This window comes from Lagenorhynchus albirostris, chromosome 5 (genome assembly GCF_949774975.1).
Source record: "Lagenorhynchus albirostris chromosome 5, mLagAlb1.1, whole genome shotgun sequence".
NCBI lineage: Eukaryota > Metazoa > Chordata > Mammalia > Artiodactyla > Delphinidae > Lagenorhynchus > Lagenorhynchus albirostris.
The window spans coordinates 133084271-133102899 of record NC_083099.1 but is presented as its reverse complement, the minus strand read 5'-3'; the positions used below and the strand labels follow the sequence as shown (position 1 = coordinate 133102899).

The 18629-nt window shown below is 48.4% G+C and overlaps 1 protein-coding gene across 1 annotated transcript; it reads right to left on the bottom strand.

Moving 5' to 3' along the window:
- Positions 1-600: 600 nt before the first annotated feature.
- On the bottom strand, positions 601-16326 carry MRAP (melanocortin 2 receptor accessory protein). The gene is made up of 3 exons (XM_060149434.1): positions 16005-16326; positions 3114-3233; positions 601-890 (listed from the first exon to the last, which is right to left on the bottom strand). Exons 1-3 carry the CDS (start codon positions 16108-16110, stop codon positions 607-609), a joined length of 510 nt encoding a protein of 169 aa, XP_060005417.1. The 5' UTR covers positions 16111-16326; the 3' UTR covers positions 601-606.
- Between the last annotated feature and the right edge of the window lie 2303 nt (positions 16327-18629).

Sequence of the window (18629 nt, the reverse complement as noted above, 5' to 3'; positions counted from 1 at the left end):
TGTGAAAGGCCTTGGGGAGGTCGGAGGTGTGGCTCAGGTCCCCTGACCACAGTCAGCGAGTCTGGCCGGGCACACACTGCCCCGTCTTAGTGACAGTGGGTGTCAGCGGGGGATGGAGGGGGACCTGGCAGGCACTCCCTGGGCGTCCTAAAGAAGGTGCAGATCAGCCAGTGAACTCAGAGTTGATAAAAAAAACATTGCAGAAGTAATAGCGGAAACTATGAAGTGACATGGTAGAGATCAGTGAATATTTTTTAATCTTAATTCATACATATTTTACTTTTCTATCCTTCCCAAAGCAGCATGAGCAGTAAATAGGCAGGTTAAGTGCACTAAAGGAAACGAGCAATATTTGGGGCCTCCTCCCTCGGCCAGATGGGCTGTTGCCAGCCTTGGGTAAATGCATACATGCACCCCCTTGTACAGTCATTCTTGACCTAGTTGCACATCGTGCTACCTGTAACCAGGCTTTCAGAGGGCACGTGTGTGTCCAGGTTGATTTGAGTTCCCCGGCTCACTCAGCAATGGCCCTGGTTTGGGTTGTTGGTTCTACCATCGGGAGGTTCTGTCTGCAGGGGAGGCTCACTGGGCTTGAAGTTCCTGACATCAGCTGGTGCCGTGTGGGTCCCCATCGAGGGCCAGCTCCCAGAGGCGAGCAGGGTGGCCCTGGGGGGGGTGGAAGGGGGCCGAGGTGGAGGGACTCTCCTGCTGCAGCTGCTGGACCCGATGCTCTGGGGCCCGATGCTCTGCCACCTGGTTCCTCGACTGAGCTCGGTAGAGGCAGCGGGGTCCCCTGGGGGGCCCCGTGGTGCTGGGGTTGCTTCCAGACACAGAAGGGGAGGTTGAGGCCGAGACTCCAGGGGCACGTTGGGTGGTGCTGGGCATTGTTCCTGCGGACAGAGCAGAGGGAAGGAAGTGTCCAAGCTGCCCAGAGAACTGTCCTTCCCCGGGTTGGGGAGGGGACTCCCTGCTGCACCCTCCTCCCTGGCCAAAGCCTGCAGGGGAGAGTCACAGGGCGAGAGCCCCTCTGCCGGGGAAGCAGGCCCAGGGCTGGCGGGGGCTCAGCCTGGCTCACCAAGGCTACCACAGTGGAGAAATGGAAGAGAAGAGGAAATGCTTGATGGTGACCCTGACCTTGGGGCTTTCCCTCTGACCTCATGTCACAGATTCACAGCTCGTGGAGGCAGGGGTGGGGGGATGGGAGGGGGGGAGGTTGACCTTCCGTCCATCCACGTGTTTGAGTGTAGCTCATCTCGTGTCCGTACTTCATGCCAACTTGTATCTGAGCCAGAAATCCATCCTCCCTGGATGGACCCTCCTGCACTCGAGGTGCTGGGGGCACAGGACACATCCCGCCTGCCTTTAGTTTCATTAGTGAAGTGGGATGATAACTGCCTTGTGGGTATCAGGATGAGATGAGGCCATGTACCGATAGCTGTCTAAGCTAGAGAACTAGTTCAGATGTGGTTATAATTGGAATGTGAATGAAGAAGGCCAGGAAGGGAGCACGAGGGAGCTAAGCCCTCCTTCCAGATGACTCAAATGATGCTAGCACAATCTTTTTTTTTTTTTTCCATCATGGAAAGAACGACTCTTTGGGAAGCAGCTCAGCATTCTCTTTCCTAAATCTAACTAAGGAGCTATTTGGCAGTCCTGAGCATTCTTTGTCACAAAGTTCCTGGAGAGCATTTTCTGTAGTAAGCCATGCGGCCAGTCAGGACAAAGAGCGTCATTATTTTGCCCTGTGGTAAAACTGTAGCCCAGAAGATGCGCAAAGCCCCTGTGCCCACCAGGCTGGGGAAGCTTCCGCTGGGAGGCAGCTGAGTATCCTCGCAAGCTGTCCCTAGCACAGGGCTTGCTCCAAGTCACCGCAGAAGAGTAGAAAAGAAAGTCAATTTCATTAGTTTGTCCCTCGGGGATCTCTTGGGGGTAAAAATCTGCTTAGCTTCAACGTGAGTTCTGAAAACTGAAAGAATGGATTTCTTCATTGCTCGAAAGCTGGTCCCCGCCTCCCACATGTGACCAAGGGAACCAGAATGACCTGGTGTGTGTAGACCCGGTGCATGAGACACTGTGGACAGGGCGGGTGGACGAGGGGGTGGGAGAGACAAGAGGCCCCTCCAGGCAGGTCTGTGAATCCGCAGATCACAGGCCCTCGGGGAACTGGCAGGGGGACCCCATCAGGCAGGGGGCTGCCCTCTGATTCTCTCAGGGGCTTGGAGGCTCCTCTTCCCCTCCTCTCAGAACAGCTCTGCCCACCTCTCCCTGCTCCCAGCTGGCTGTGCTGACTCACGGTTCCCACATCCCAGGAGTTCTTGGTCCATCATGGTACCCAGCCACCATCTTCCTCTGGCCCCCTCAGTGCCTCGTGGCCCCAGCTCCCCTGCCAGGCCATGTGTCTCTAGGGGCAGTGGCCAGCCCTGGGCCAGCCGTCTCCGGGTTGGTTGCCCACCCCTGGTCCCAGGAGCTATGGCAGGGAGAGAGGGGGTATAGGGCCCCTTGTAAGCATTGTCCTTGGGACGGCGGTGGCTGTGTTGGGCGGATTCAGCTGGAAGGGAAAGTTGGATGCGGGAGGCCAATTGCGTAGCACAGGAGAATTAACATACAACGAGCTCGGCTCTAGTTACTACTTGGAACGCACAGATTGTGCCTCCAATTTAACTTCCGCTTCATGGTCTTCAACAGCTTAACTGATTTATGGTCTACACACCCCAAAGTTCACCCGTTTAAAGTTTATAATTCAATGGTCTTTAGTACGTTCCCTGAGTTGTGCGACCATCACCACAATCTATGTTGGAATAGTTACCTCGTGCCCCAAAGAAACCCTGTGCCCCTTAGCAGTCAGCCCCACTTACTCTGCCTTCTCCCAGCCCTGGGCAACCGCTAATCTGCTTCCTGTCTGTGGGTTTGCCTCTTCTAGACGTTTCACATCCAGGGAATCACACCACGTGTGGTCTTCAGTGCCTCACCTCTTTCACGTAGCAGTGTTTCCAGGGGTCATCCACGTTGTGGCATGAATCAGGGCTTTATTCCTTTTTATGGCCTAATGATATTCCACCTGGGACATACGAGTACCCCCTATTTAGCCCCTCACGTGGCCACTTACCACATACCTCCGCCTGTCCTTACTTTCCTTGTCTGCGGGGAGGCTGGCCAGGACATGGACAGAAGCAGCAGGAACAGGAAGACCACGAAAGCTGCCAGGCTCACCCAGAAGGCGATGACGATCGAATCTGTGGGAGGCAGACACGTGTCTCCACGTCAGTGTGATGTCACAGGGCCCACGGCCGGGAAGCGAGGGCCCCCATGTGCTGTGGGGATGGGGCTCTGGGGCTAAGTCTTCTTGGCTGTGATGGGGGGTGGAGGTACGGGGGCAGATTTTTCCATTAATGATAACCTTGGGAAGGAAACGGGCAGCAGCAGGGACCTGGCGTTTTTCCCAGGGCCACGGGCCTCTCGGTGAGTTTAGGGGGCTTATTGAGGGGAAAAAACAGTGAATGAAGTTGGGTGACACCTCATGGGTTTGCTTTTTCAGCTGCTACTGATGATCAGAGAATGGATTTCCCCTCCTCCCTTCCTCTCGGGAGGGAGAAGAAAGAGCTGTGAGCAACTTCTCGAGGCAAGACGGCCTCCCCTCCCCTGTGGGGGCTGCAGCCCCTAGCAGCCTGGTTAGGGACAGCTTCAAAGACCCCGAGATCAGAGACTTAGAAAAAAAGATGTGCGCTAGGCAACTGTGCCAACCTGCCGCAGGAAGGGCCAGGCCCTTCCCGCTGTGGAGCTGTCACCCGAGGTCTGCCACGGCCAGCCTGCTAGAGGTGGAAAGAGCCGGTCCCTTTCTTTCCGAGGGACAGGCCCAGCTGCGGGGCAGTGGCAGGAGGAAGCAGCACTACTGCAGCCACTACTCTGGCTGTATCTGTGGCCGGAGGTGAAAGGACGCAGGGAAAACGGGAAAGATGCTTAGTCTCTTCTGGGCTCTGGGTAGATCCTGGCAGGTCAGGAGGTTCCTTTCTCTGAGACTCTGGGTCTGGAACTTTCGGCAAGTTGCTAGGGAACTGCGGGGCTATAGTTTCTCCTGGGGGTTGTCTTTGGCTCTGGGCACAGAGGACCAGGCTCATAATTAGTGTCTGCAAGTATCTTCTCCCAGACACACTCATGCCCCCAGGACAAGATGCCCCAGACCAGGATATGCTAGGCACCTACATGTGTGACCAAAGGAAGCCACTGAAGGATAGTAATCAACAGGCATGTATTAAGCACGTACAGGAGCCAGGCTTTGCTGGGGGCTGTTCAGGATTCAGAGGGGGCCAACCTGCCCACCAGAAATCGCGGACCCCCTTCAGGATGCTGCATCTCTCCCCCAGCACCCTCGGCACTCCTGCTGCACTGCCTATGCCAGCCGTGCCCTGCCTTCTGCTGGGTTCTGTTCAAACAAAAGATGTTCTTGTGATGGATTCAAATGAAAAGATGTTTATAAATGGGTGAACAAATAACTGAATGGAGGATTAGAGATCTATGAGTCATTTGTGGGGTAAATAATAGTAATTTAGTAAAGACCGTTACCACTGCCCTCTATGATCCAAGACAGGTAGAGGGAGAAACTGAGACTTTGAAAGAGTCGATTTTAGGTCCTAAAAGTGTCGATACCAGGTAATAAGGAACAGATGCAGTATCTGCAAAAAGAATCCTGGACCTCCACCACCTAGTAATGCATCAGCAACTCGGCACTCACGCTGAAGAGAGGACAAGGACAGCAAAGCTTTGCAAGGACAGCAAAGCCCCCCAGGCTGACTCTCACATCCTCTCTGCTTTCTGTCCCTGACCTGAGAAACCGATGGGGGTGCCCTAGAGCAACAGACTGTTGTAGGGGCCGTATGGGCTCCTGGGAAACAGGAAATGAGGTTGTTGCCATCCGTCTTAAGCTTAAGGACTTTTTAAAAAAATTTTTATTGGAGTATAGTTGATTTACAATGTTGTGTTAATTTCAGGTATACAACAAGGTGAATCAGTTATACGTATACATATATCCACTCTTTTTTTTAGATTCTTTTCCCATATAGGCCATTACAGAGTATTGACTAGAGTTTCCTGTGCTGTACGGTAGGTTCTTATTAGTTATCTATTTCATATACAGTAGTGTGTATACGTCAATCAAAAGAAGCCTCTGGGGCTTCCCTGGTGGCGCAGTGGTTGAGAGTCCGCCTGGGCTCTGGTTCGTGCCCCGGTCCGGGAAGATCCCACGTGCCGCGGAGCGGCTGGGCCCGTGAGCCATGGCCGCTGAGCCTGCGCGTCCGGAGCCTGTGCTCCACAACGGGAGAGGCCACAACAGTGAGAGGCCCGCGTACCGCAAAAAAAAAAAAAAAAAAAGAAGCCTCTGACTTTCTTAGTGTTCCTTGCCTGCTCACTGTGTATTATTCCACAATACCTGCTTCGGTCCAACTCTGTCCCAAAGAGTCCCAATTTATTGTAGAACCCTCAAAGTATAAGAGTATGTATGTTTTCAGAAAATATGGTTTGGGATTTTTATTGTATAAGGAAGTTTCAGATTTCTGCAGACACTAACGCTCTTTTACTTTCATAAAGGTAATGCAGGATTTGAGGTCTTTGGCACCTACGTAAGTTCCGTCAGAGCCTCTAAGAAAACAGCCCCCAAAGCTGAGCAGTTGAGACGCCCCCTCCCCTCTCCCAGGCTCCCCTCCCCCAGGCTCACGCTGTCTGTCCCAGCCCTTGGTCATTATCTCCGGACGCCGAGCAGGAAATGAGATGTTACCGCTCCCAGAACACAGCGTCTTCAGAGAAGTGAAATTTTCATTTCGCCAGACCAAAAGGCGAACAGTAGCCACCAGCTGTTTCCTGTACTACATTCTATTTCATCGTGTTCTGTTGAAAAACACAACCAAGAAAATAGGGTTTTTTCCTCTTCTTCCTGAAGGTTCAGCCTAAGTGCTTGAGAGAACGTTTTGTACCAAGGGTGAGAGCTGTCATTCCCCAGTGTTGGAAGTGTTTAAACATCCATGGGCTTGTCTTTACAACAAGGATCACCAGGCTGGCTTGACAATGAAACTGGTCCAGCCACGGAAAACTCCCCTTCCCTTCCCTCTTCTCCAAGGCCCTAGAATAAAATTAACCCCAAGGTTTTTCCCTTCTTGGAGAATAATAACGGGGTTAAGGGCCTAGGCTCTGGAGGCTAACAAATTCTGACTTGGTCATTTCCTAGCTGTTGGATCTCAGGCAATCTTTTTTACATCTCTAAATTTATTAACAGATAAACTCCTTATCTGTTAAATGGGGATAATAGTATGTGTTTTTTGGCTGTTAGGCAAATTAAATAAAATAATATGTATATGCAATGTACATGGCACAATTCCTTGTTTAATGGTCGTGAACCAATGTATAAATAGAACTAATATTATTTCAGTTACGAGGGCTTTGTGGCAAGTAATATCACAGTATCCTTCAAGCTCACTAAAATGTAAGCTATGAGTGAAGGTAATTGTAGCATAGACTGCTGGCTGTCAATCCTAATGTTTGCTTTCACATGCTTCCATAGTAATAGAACCCCTCCTTTAGCAGGTCACATGGCTTCCTGGCATGAAGACTACATTTCCCAGCCTCCCTTTCAGTTAGTAGGGTCATGAGACAAGGTTCTGGCCAATGAGATGTGAGTGGAGCTGTTACAAGACGGTTCTAGGAGTCCTTCTGCAGAGATGGCTGGATTTCTAAAACCCATGTCCCTTCTTATGCCCTTACTCCATTTTGTTGCCCAGAACATGGATGTGATGGCTAGAGCCAGGCTTGGATGGCAGGGATGGCAGAGATATGAGCTAGAACAAAGCTACTTCTTGAAGATTTCATGGAGCTGACATACCATCCCATCCTTCAAACTTGTACATGAAAGAGAAATCAACATCTGTTTTATCTGGAACTCTGTTAATTTAACCAATTTTCTCTATTGAATCTGTAAAAAAATTGACTTTTTAAATGAACATATCAAAACTGACAAATCCAAATGAATGCGGACCTTCAAAATAATCATCTGCTCTCTTCCACAGTCATCTAAATTTTCCTAAAATACATACGATGATCAAACATTTATAAATTCTTCTTTTGCAATTACCTTGAAGGACACATACACACACACACACCAATTTTGCTACTTTATGAGATATTTTATTTTTGACACCCAGCTGGTATCAATCAGCTTAAGTCCATTCACCTGATTGGTTTCTGGGTGATTCTTAACTATTTCTCAGAAGCAAATCCACTCTCCAAAGACATACATAATTTATCTCTGTGGACATTTCATAGAATGTGTCATGGCCACCAAAGTCATTTCCAAAGTAAGAGTTCCAAGCAGTTTTTGAGCAATGACAGACTCATTCAAGTTTGGCAGCTCCACATGGGGCTAGCTAGATGGGAAATTTGTTCCAAGGTAAACATACTCATATCTTTGTTTAAAAATCACTTTCACTGCTTACGTCACACCCATGGAACTGACCATTTGCTGAAGACTTAAACATCATAATTAAAGTTGTAACCTGAACTTCATCCCTCCGACCAAAAGAGAAGAGTTATATAGAGGTCCTTTGTTCAATCTTTACCCTGAAGTCTATGCATTGTGTTCAGAAGAGATTGGTTAGTGGTGTGTTTTTCCTCTCCTAGCTGTCAGAGAAGCAGATGAATAGACTGCCTTATTATTATTTACTTTTTAACACCTTTATTGGAGTATAATTGCTTTACAGTGGTGTGTTAGTTTCTGCTGTATAACAAAGTGAATCAGCTATACATATACATATATCCCCATATCTCCTCCCTCTTGCGTCTCCCTCCCACCCTCCCTATCCCACCCCTCTAGGTGGTCACAAAGCACTGAGCTGATCTCCCTCTGCTATGAGGCTGCTTCCCACTAGCTACCTATTTTACATTTGATGATGTCTATATGTCCATGCCACTCTCTCACTTCATCCCAGCTTACCAGACTGCCTTATTATTGAAGCCGCCAGAAGCAGTGCATCAGCAGAAGTCAATATGGGCCATGACAAATTCTTCCTAACCTCTAATTAAAGGAAGAAGACATACTGACCTGAGAGGTAACTAATACAGCCGTAAAGCCAGACACTACCCAAGGAAAATCAACTCATCTCACTCCTCCCTGCAAGGGAGTACTTGAGTAGCATCTGGAGACTCATGGTATTAAAATAATCTGTATGGTTGCTATAAGACTGGAAAATGGGACTGTTTTTTTCTCCTAAGCTTAGCCGCTGAAAAGGGAACAAATAGAAGATCAAACGTGTAATCAGTCTGTTCAGGCAGGGTCTCAGGAAACAGACTTGCATTTTCCACCTTTCTGACAGTGTTGGGAAGATTCTTAACCTTTCCGTGAAACAGAAGCCACGTCTGAAAAATCACAAGGGTAACAATCCTTGTGACGTCCCTGTAACAGAATCACACCAGATTTTAAGCCATCCTGGGAAAGGGCAACCCACAGCCTTCAAGTCAGCACTGAATGCTCATAAAAGTATATCTAAATCCCTAGACGTTTCCAATTATCTGCCCAACCATGATGGAATAAATTGCACTGTCTGGGCATGAACACAAAAATCTTAAAATCCTTCCTGCTTGTTAGGTTAACACATGAGCTCGGGGATTTTTGTCTTCTATTTTTGTCTTCTCTACTTGACACAGGAGTTCAACCCAGCCTGGACTTCACCATGTCTACCAGCTGCCCTAGGTGACCTTCTAGTGAGACGATCTGAGCGAGAGCTTTGCCTCTTTGCCCAAAGCATTCCCAGCATCTTTCTGTCTTTGATGCGCAGACCTGGGATATGATGCCTTCTGATTTGTTTGACTGGGTTGGCGATCCAGCCCAGAGGAACTGGCAGGGAGAGAAAGTCACATTTGTCAGTAAAGGAGGTCACCTGCTTGCTGTGGTTGACCTCTGCACCCTCACCTGGACTCACGCTTACCTTACTGTACCTTCGAAGCCAAGTAACAGAGCATCCCTGAGACTGCCCAATGCTGCCTTTTGCTGATCATCACAGAAAACAAAAGTGACACAGTGATAACGGGAGCACAGAGATTGGATGAGGGACATTGCTGCTTTTGCATTTTTTAGGCTTTTTCTTTTTTAGTGAACTTTTTTGAATTCAAATACTAAGGACAGAAATAGGCGAGACATCGTTACTTAACACACAACAGTGGAAGAAGTTCTCTCCCCAAGGCCACTGCTTATAAGAGCAAAATTCTGGAAACATTCTATATGCTCAAAGATACATATTTCTAGAACACCATGCAGCTATTTGCAAAAGTTTTGTGAAAGAATATTTAACAACATGGGAAAAGAAAATACTGTGAGGTCAGTAAGAGCAGGGTACAAAATAGCATACACAGCCAGATCTGATTTGAAATATATCTAGGAGACAGGATGTGCATAGTGAATTCTCTCTGTCTGCTTCAGCTGATGGCCAAGACAAAGGTGCCACTATAGACTGAATGTTTGTGTCTCCTACCCACCATTCATATGTGGAAGCCCTAATCCCCAGTGCGATGATTTTTGGACATGGGGCCTTTGAGAGGTAATTAGAGTTAGATGAGGTCATGAGGGTGAAGCCCTCATTAGGATTAGTGACCTCATAAGAAGAGAAAGAGACACACGTACACTCTTTCACCATTTGCACCAAGGAAAGGCCTTGTGAGCAGACAAAGAGAAGGTGGCCATCTACAAGCCAGGAAGCAAGTGCTCACCAGACAGAGAATCTACTGCCACACTGATCTTGGACTTCCAGCCTCCAGAACTGTGAGAAATAAATATCTGTTATTTAAGCCACCCAGCCTGTGATATATTGTTATAGCAGCCCAAGGAGACCAAGACAGGGCTTGACTACTTAAAATCTGACTTGGTGATGCTTAGCTCTGAGGAACTTTCTTTAGAGACAGTAGATAGTATTAGGAGTCCCCCAAGACCCTCATCTTGTAGGAGAGGGTGCCCTGCCCTCGAGTCCATGGAGACAACGCAGGGCATTCCCTATGTGTCTGTTGCATACTTCCCAGCCTGCAGATCTGTGGGAAATAAAGTTATTTTGTTTATAATCCACCCAGTCTATAGTACTTTGTTATAGCAGACTGAAAGGACTAATACAGGCTGCTGTAACAAAGGACCATGTCTGGGGTAACTTAAACTACAGACATTAATTTTCTCACAGTTCCGGAGGTTGGAGGTCCAAGACCAAAGTGTCAGCAGGGTCGGTTTCTTCTGGGGCCTCTCTCCTTGGCCTGTCTTTCACTGGGGCCTCTCATGGTCATCCCCCTGTGTGTGTCTGTGTTCTAATCTCTTCTTACAAGGGCACCAGTCGCTCTGGATTACGGCCCAGCCTAATGACCTCATTTTAACTTAATCACCTCTGTAAAGGTCTTATCTCCAAATACAGTCACCTTCTGGGGTACTGGGAATTAGAACCTCAACATAAGAATTTGGTGGGGGGCCGGGGGACACAATTCAGCCTATAACACCCAGGAAGGACAAACTTGGAAGGGGTTCAGACCTCCCTGGAGGAGATGTGGTTTGGCCACTGGTTGGCAGAAGGGTTGGGTCGTTCAGCCAGGCCTGAGTTTGCCTGGAGCTGCTAGACAAACCATGGAGAGCCCTCTGGAGGCCTGGTGGGTGGGTGGGGGTGTTGAGGGGGAAGAGAGGAAGATGGAGGAGTTGTGGCACCTCCCCCACCGACCACAGGTTCCCCGGGGGCTTTGGTTTCTTTGTCTACGTGGCTGCAGAGAGGTTATTGCCACACGGAGGCTGCAAGATCTCAGGGAGACGGTGTTCTGGGCCAGGGACCGGGGCTAGTTCCCCCAGAAGTCCCCACGCCCTCACTGCTGAACCCCCAGCCCCGGTGCTCCAGCGGTGCCCTCCAGAGCCCTCTCCTGAGAAAGCCTAACACGTGCTCACTTTAAAGAAAATTCCATCGTTGATCACAGAGCCTATTTTGAAGGGCACATTCAGAGCTGAGAGGCAATAAATTGATAATTGGTGCAAATATTCATCATAAAAATTAATTATGTGTGCAAGAGCAGCCTACTTCACATTAGTTTATTCATTCATTCAGCAAACAGCTATTGTGTGCCTACTGTGTGCTAGGCACTATTTAGGAGCTCGTGGGGGAGAAAGAGAGAGAGGTGGACAAAGGTTCCTGCTCTGCTGGATCTGACATCCTGGTGAGAATCTGCCCCCTGATCATGAAAAGTGTCCTGGGAAGAGTCCTGAGGCAACAGAGCTGGAATTTAGGTCGTGGCTCTGTGACTAGTCAACTGCGTGACATTAAGTAAGTCACTTGGCCTCTCTGAGCCTCACATACTTCTATTCCCATGGCTGTAACACCAGAGCACGCTCATTCATTCATTTATGCGGCCGCTCCCTCCTATACTGCGAACTCCTAAGGGTAGGGATCTTTTCAACTTTATGCTTCCAGCCCCAGCACATGGCTGTTTCTTGCCCACGTGTCACCACTACCCTACTGACCCTCACATTTATATGTTCACCAGAGCCATTTTCTTAGCAAGCAAATCGGCCCTTGTCTCTTCCCTGCTTACAATTTTAAATGACTCCCTGCAGTTTACAGGGATCCGCCAAGGCTGGCCTGCAAGAACCTGGCCCCCGGGGATCCGGAGCTCATCCTTTGTCACCCTTCCCAAAACACCGTCCCGGAAACACATCTTTTACCTACAGGAGTGTAACTGTTCTCTACCCTGCGCCAGCCCCCTGAGTAGCAGGCAAATTCTAATCGATTTTTTGGACTCAGCTTTGCCACATCTTCCCTGGGAAGCCTTCCTTCACCTCTTACTTCTCCCCTTCACCTCTTACTTCTCACCTCTTACTTCTCTCTTACTTACTTACTTGTCCTTCCCTGTGCTCTGTGGGCAACTTTCGCAAATCTCCAGCCTAACACCATTAACTGAATAAATGTTTATTACTGATCAGTATCTCCCATTTGACGGGACAGTTGAGGATCAACAGAGTAACCTGCTTGATCTCTTCCTCGAGCCAGTGTCATCTACAAAAAGGGTCTGGTCTAGACTAAGACAGACTCCAGGGACCAGACGCAGCTCATCAGCATGGAGTGGACAAAATAGCTCTCATGCACATTTGGGGGGAACTGGGAAAATTTGAACATAGACCGGAGATTAGATGATACTAAGAAATAATTGTTGAAGAGTTTAGATGTACTGTGATGTCCTAACTTTTAATAGTTTCCTAAATTTGGTGGAGGAGTGTCATGAGGTCTGTAACCTACTTGGAAATACATCATCACAAAATAGATCAACATGGTAATAAAATAAAATAGTTGTTGGGCTTCCCTGGTGGCGCAGTGGTTGAGAGTCCGCCTGCCGACGCAGGGGACACGGGTTTGTGCCCCGGTCCGGGAAGATCCCACATGCCACGGAGCGGCTGGGCCCGTGAGCCATGGCCGCTGAGCCTGTGCGTCCGGAGCCTATGCTCCGCAACGGGAGAGGCCACAACAGTGAGAGGCCTGCGTACCGGGAAAAAAAAAAAAAGTTGTTAAAAAAAAATCGAGGACATGGATTTAGTCCATTTGCTTTTATACCTCCAGCTCCCAGTGCAACTGTCTGATGCGTAATGGATAGTACAGAATTTTGATTGTTGAATTAATCATGAGCAATGGCCAGAAGGTGGGAAAAGGTATGGAGTGTTTCTGGTGCGGAAGTGGATGTCTTTGAAAAGACTGAAAACAAAATTGACAGTTCCTAATTTCAGAGGGACTACCAGGAGGAAAAGGGGGCTTAGACCTATTGGGGAGGGCAGGGGCAGGGAAAAGAGCAAAGGGCACATGGTTGAGCCTGGAGTCCCTCCTATGCAGGGATGCCGTGAACAGTTACACAGGCTGCACACTGCTCAAGGGACCCCACCTGAATGGGTTGTGATTAGCTGTGTGCCCAAAGGAGGAGGCTTTTTTCTAATTTTTCTCTACCATGGGGGTTAGTGGCAGCCCTGTTCCTATGTTTGTGGGGCTTGAGGAAGGAGAGGAGAATTAAGGTGACCATCCGACGTGCCTGGGTTTCTCAATATGCATCCATGGGACAGTCCTGGGCAAACCTAGAAGGTTGGTTGCCCTCAGTATGGCAGCAAGAGAAAGAAGAGATTGAGGAGATGGAAGTGAAGATGGAGAGAGACTGAAACCAGGGGGCAGAAGGAGATAAGCTTGTAGGTTGATGTTTTCCAAAGGGACCAGAAAATGGAGTCATTGTCACCAGCTGATAACACAACTTCCCACAAGCCCGGTGGCCTGTCCTCCCCACCTGAGCTCTGCTGAGCACCCACTGGACCCAGCCTCATACAGTTACAGACAGGCCCAGGGAGGAGAGAGGGCACCCAAGGGAGTCCTCAGTTTCCCCTCAGCAGCTCCAGGCAGGAGTCATTACAAAACAGCACACAAAGTAGGAGTGCAATTGTATGTGGGTGTATAGGTGTGTGTGTATGTCCAGGCATGCACATGTGTATGTGCCTGTGTGCACATGAGGATACGGACACAGAACCACCCTAATTGGCTAGGCACCAAAACGTTAACACTGATTTTTTTCTGACTGGTAGAGTGAAGTCATTTACTAAGGAGCATATCAACCTTTAAAAAATATATTTAAAAAATGTGGTCAGGGCTTCCCTGGTGGCGCAGTGGTTGGGAATCCACCTGCAAACAGGAATAAAGGATCCCAGAAGGAGCACCTCTCCCTGTGGGTGTCAAAGATTCCTGATATCTAGGGGTTGGGTATAAAATGGTATCTGATATCCATTGTAATAAATCTGGAGTTAACATTCTAAGACACTAGGATACTTTTGAGACAGAATATTCTTTTAAGATGGATTTTTTAAAAAATAAATGAGATTTAAAATTTTTCTTATTTTATTTTTTTAATTAGTTAATTAATTTTTGGCCACACCACCACATGGCTTGTGGGATCTTAGTTCCCCGACCAGGGATCGAACCTGGCACCCTCGGCAGTGACAGCACCGAGTCCTAACCACTGGACCCCCAGGGAATTTCCTTAAGATGGATTTCTTGATAGAGTTTAATTTATTTGTTTGGGGTTCCAATAAGCTGGGTGAGTTTCTTCAAATTGTAGATATCATGTTTCCTATTGTCTGTATGCAGATACGGGAGAGTTATTTTGTCAGTCCCCTAAGACGCATAACTTGAATCCTTGCTATGAAAATACCAATCGATGTTTACTCTTCATGGGAGAGATGACCCAGCAACTGGCTTCCCCCTGTAGGAGTCAAAAGCCCCCAACATCTAGCTTGTCTGGGGGGTGGCAAGGCGGTGACTTGTCTCTCTGGTGAGATTCCTCACTGAGATAATCTTTACTGGGTTTGGGAGTTTGAGGAGGAATTTCTTATTTGATCTCATTTCTAGCTCCCCAGGTTGTAAACTTCCAGCTCTAGTTCAAATGTGCAAGAAAGAACATCTCAAACCTCATACACAATTTAGAGAACACCAGCCGTTTTCGTCAGAAATGGGAGTTGTTTGTGGGTAAGGGGGGAAGGGCAGAGGACTGAGATCATGTGTTCTAAGATTCTAGAGTTGCAAACGGTCCTCCCACCCAAAGCAGCTGGGAGACTCTTTGGAGCCCAGGTGGTGGCTGAGAGGGGTGTCTGGCATACGAAAGGACAGGGGTGTCTGAAGCTGAGCCAGAATTTTATTTAATTCGTGTTAATTTTAAAAAGTCTTTCCTGAATGCAGATCTACATGTTGTCCAGATCAATATGTATCCCGAAGTTCTGAACTTTTGATAATATACTTATGCGGGCTTTGATTTCAAATCTGCCACTTTCTCCCTATTACTATATGTCTTCCTTATTGTGAGTCGTAGGTGAAAAAAACCCTGCATTTTAATGTCATGATTATATACCTTGTAATCAGAAAACACACGCCAAATCATTTTCCCCCCAAATGTTTTGCTACAGTGCCAGGGATACAGGAAGTCCTCAGCAAACATGAAACAGAAGTCCTTAGCTTCTGCAAGTTGTAAATGAAACAGGAAACAGGAACACTTCCTAACCAGACATTCTATAGGACTTCCCCCAAGGGCCCTGCCAGGGATCTGCCTCCTTTTATTAAATGATACCATCCGAGTGAATTTCAGTTTCGAGCTGGTGTGTAACAGACTATCTTTCTTTTCATACGAGAAGCATCCGGTTCCTTCGGAGGACTGCGTTCATTTTTTGAAGGACATAGTGTGTGATGGTAGTGAAATCCCAAGGAACCCAAGGGACTTCAGAATAGGCAGAGAGGATGGGCTCCTGAAACTGAGACTTTGTTTTTGTTTTGTTTTGTTTTTCATGTTCATTCACTCAGTCAACTCATTATCTTGACTGACTAGCTGGAATAATCAGAGGAGATCGCTGACAAAGTACCAAGTTATGCAAGAGATAAAGGCTGGGCTGGGGCAAGGAGGAAAAGGATGTTTACTTGTCTGGTTGTCCTTCCTGACACTGTGAAGATGAAGCACTGGTGGGTATTTTAATAAGAATTAGTAAGTCACACATCTTAGGAGTGGACACAGTAACTCTCTCCCACATCTGTATAGAGACAACAGAGAACGTGAAATCTGCAATTTGAAGAAACTCATCTAGCTTATTGGAACCCCAGACAAATCTAACTCTATCAAGAAATCTATCTTACCAGTAGATTCTGCTCCCAAAGTGTCTTAGCTTCTCAGGAGGTTAGTTCCAAACTTATTACAGAAGATAACAGGTACACCTGCCACCCCCCGCCATTCCCTTACATCCACGAGCTCAAGTCATGTTCTGGCTTCCCAGTGGCATCTGCTGTAGTTCTTAAGTGAATGGAGAAAAGTCATTTGGGCCAACCCCCAGCCTCTGCCCGGCCAGCTTTCCCAGTTCGGGACTCACCCCCAGCCTCTGCCTGGCCAGTTTTCCTAGTTCGGGACTCACCCCCACCCACCCTCTGCCTGGCCAGCTTTCCCAGTTCGGGACTCACGTTTGCTGGCCTTCAGCTTCTTCTCATCCACGGGAATGAGGTCCAAGTAGTCCAGGTAGTATTCGTAGCTGTCGTATGCGGTAGAGGCATTGGTCCGGTTGGCCATGCCTGCAGCGCTGGCAGGTGGCCCCTCCGGAGCTGCTCAGAGCTCTTAGGAGGTTGCCCGGCTGATTTCTGTAAAATCATCCAAGTGTGTCTGTGGGTCTCCAGGCTCAAGGCCTGCCCACTTATCAGAGCCGTTGGGCTCAGAGGAAGGTCAGAGGGGTGGGCCTGACATCTTCAGTGTTCAAGTAGAGCGTTCCATCCTGCCCTGCTTGACGGAACTCCAAGACAAACAGAGCTACAAGGCTGGAGCCTGCAGTCCCAGTGCAGTTCCAGGTTGGCCCTCAGCGTCAGGACAGGAAAACAGATCCCCCAGGGTCCCTTGAAAGGCAAGATGTGGTCTACGATTGGAAAGGACAGTCACTTTCTACCTTAAGTACCTAAAAAGTTAATCAGCAAATCAAAAGCCTGTCAGTGCCCTTGACTTGCATTAAGGCCGTGCTTGGTGCTATTAAGCAACCAGCAAATCACTGGCTTAGATTCCTTATCCGAGGGCCTGAGTGATGTCAACCCTGAACTTGCAACCTCTCGTGTCCACGTCAGCAATTAATTAAACCAAAAGAACACTCCTCTCCAATTGAGCACACTTCCCAGCTTTCATCTGAGCCCCCAAGAAGCAATCAGTCAGTTGCCTCTGTTCAGACAGGCTGTTTTTTGTGTCAAGATCCCACATGGACTGTGCTTTTGGGAAATAGGGCCCCAGGGTGAATAGGGTTCACCAGCCCTCTGCTGACGACACACGGGACAAGGATTCTGCTGGTCAGGGCCTGACTCCAAGTTGTACATTCACTTTTCTAGGAGCACAGATGCAGTCAACAGGAACATTCTTCCTCTCATTCCAAGTACTGGGAATGAGAAGCTCTAAATGTGAGAGGATCCCTAGAATTAGTTACAAAATCCAAATGCACAGAATGATGGGGACTCTCCCTCCAATATATGAACTTTCCCGTCTTCTTGATTCAGGTCTACACTGCCAGAGGAAAGCTGGGCACTAATGGTGTAGACAGTGAACCCGGATAACTTCAGGCCCACCTGGGGGGCCTGCAGCGTTCCACGGGGACCCCTCCTCCTGAACTGAACCTTGGTGGTTCAGTCGATTAGAAAGGGAGAAGTGAGCTCCTGCGTTTCCAAAGTGAGGAGATGAAAGATCCACTTGAAAAGACACTCCGTACAGCGTGCACGTCCTTGTGCGCGTACGTCCAGCTGCTGCTGTGCGCGCGGCTGTGCACGTGCCTCCTGGGAGTCCTTGCTTAAAGGGACAGTAGAGTGTGGGGGACACAAGCATGGATTCTGGAGCCAGGCTGCCCACTTTGCATCCTAGCTCTAGCTCTTCCCGGCAGTGTGGCCCTGGACGAGTGACTTAACCTCTCTGCAGCTGGCTTTCCTCATCCGTGAAATGGGCATGACCACAGCATGTGTCTCCCGGGCAGGGGGCGGCGGCGGCGGGGGGGGGGGGGGGGGCGGGGCTGGGAAGTATGGATGGGCACAGCCAGGCATGGGACTTACAGCAGCCTTGTCGGTAGGAGGCGCCCGTAAATATAAGCTGTTGTTGTCACCTGCCAGCGAATGTGGCCTTTCCTCCCACCCCACCATGCTTCTTTTCTCATTTCTCATCCTCCATCGAGTCCATCTCCTCTTCATCTCTACTCTCACCCCCCTCTCTCATAATCCATCCATCTCTTTCTGTGTACAACACCAACCTTGGATACAGACGAACTCCTTCTATTTCTTGCCTTAACTAGTCACGGTCTCCAGCTCTCTGCCTGTCCTTTAAGGAGAACCTCTGGTAAAAAGTTTCCCAACCTCAGGTTACCATCATCATCCACCAGCACGCACCCATGTGCACGCGCGTGCACACACACACACACACGCACACACACACACATAGTATTTTCCAGAAACTTAAGTGACATGTTCAGGCTTACCCAGCCAATTAGTGATTGAGTCTAGATAAGAACCTGTGTCTCCCGACTCCCAGTCTGCTGAGCGCCCCTTGGCACTAGGCAGTCTTCATGGACGTGACTTACAAAAAGCAATTGACAAAGAACGTCATGCTCTTAAGACACAGGCATGGATACAGGGAGGGAGAAGAGACAGGGACTCCTTCTCCGCTGGGAACTGAAGGGCAAATGAGGTGACCTAGGCTATTAGCAGCAAAGAAATGTGACCAAAGAGCGGTTCAATTTCAAGGCTGAGTGAGATCTTGTTGATAAAAAGATAAAGATAAAGGATCTCTGACTTTTTTTTTAAATTACTTTTTTATTGCAGTATAGTTGCTTTACACTATTGTGCTAGTTTCTACTGTACAGCAAAGTGAATCAGTTGTATGTGTACATATATCCCCTCTTTTTTGGATTTCATTCTCATTTAGGCCACCACAGAACACTGAGTAGAGTTCCCTGTGCTATACAGTAGGTTCTCATTAGTGATTTTTGGGGGTAAATTTATTTATTTGTTTGTTTGTTTATTTATTTATGGCTTCATTGGGTCTTTGTTGCAGTGCGCGGGCTTCTCATTGCGGCG

What these genes read in the sequence shown, in the direction of transcription:
- MRAP (XM_060149434.1), bottom strand. Translation starts at nt 16,110, where the DNA reads ATGGCCAACCGGACCAATGCCTCTACCGCATACGACAGCTACGAATAC. An exon ending in GAAGCTGAAGGCCAGCAAAC is followed by an intron (nt 3,234 to 16,004) that starts GTGAGTCCCGAA and finishes TGCCTCCCACAG; the next exon opens with ATTCGATCGTCATCGCCTTC. An exon ending in GAAAGTAAGGACAGGCGGAG is followed by an intron (nt 891 to 3,113) that starts GTATGTGGTAAG and finishes CTCTGTCCGCAG; the next exon opens with GAACAATGCCCAGCACCACC.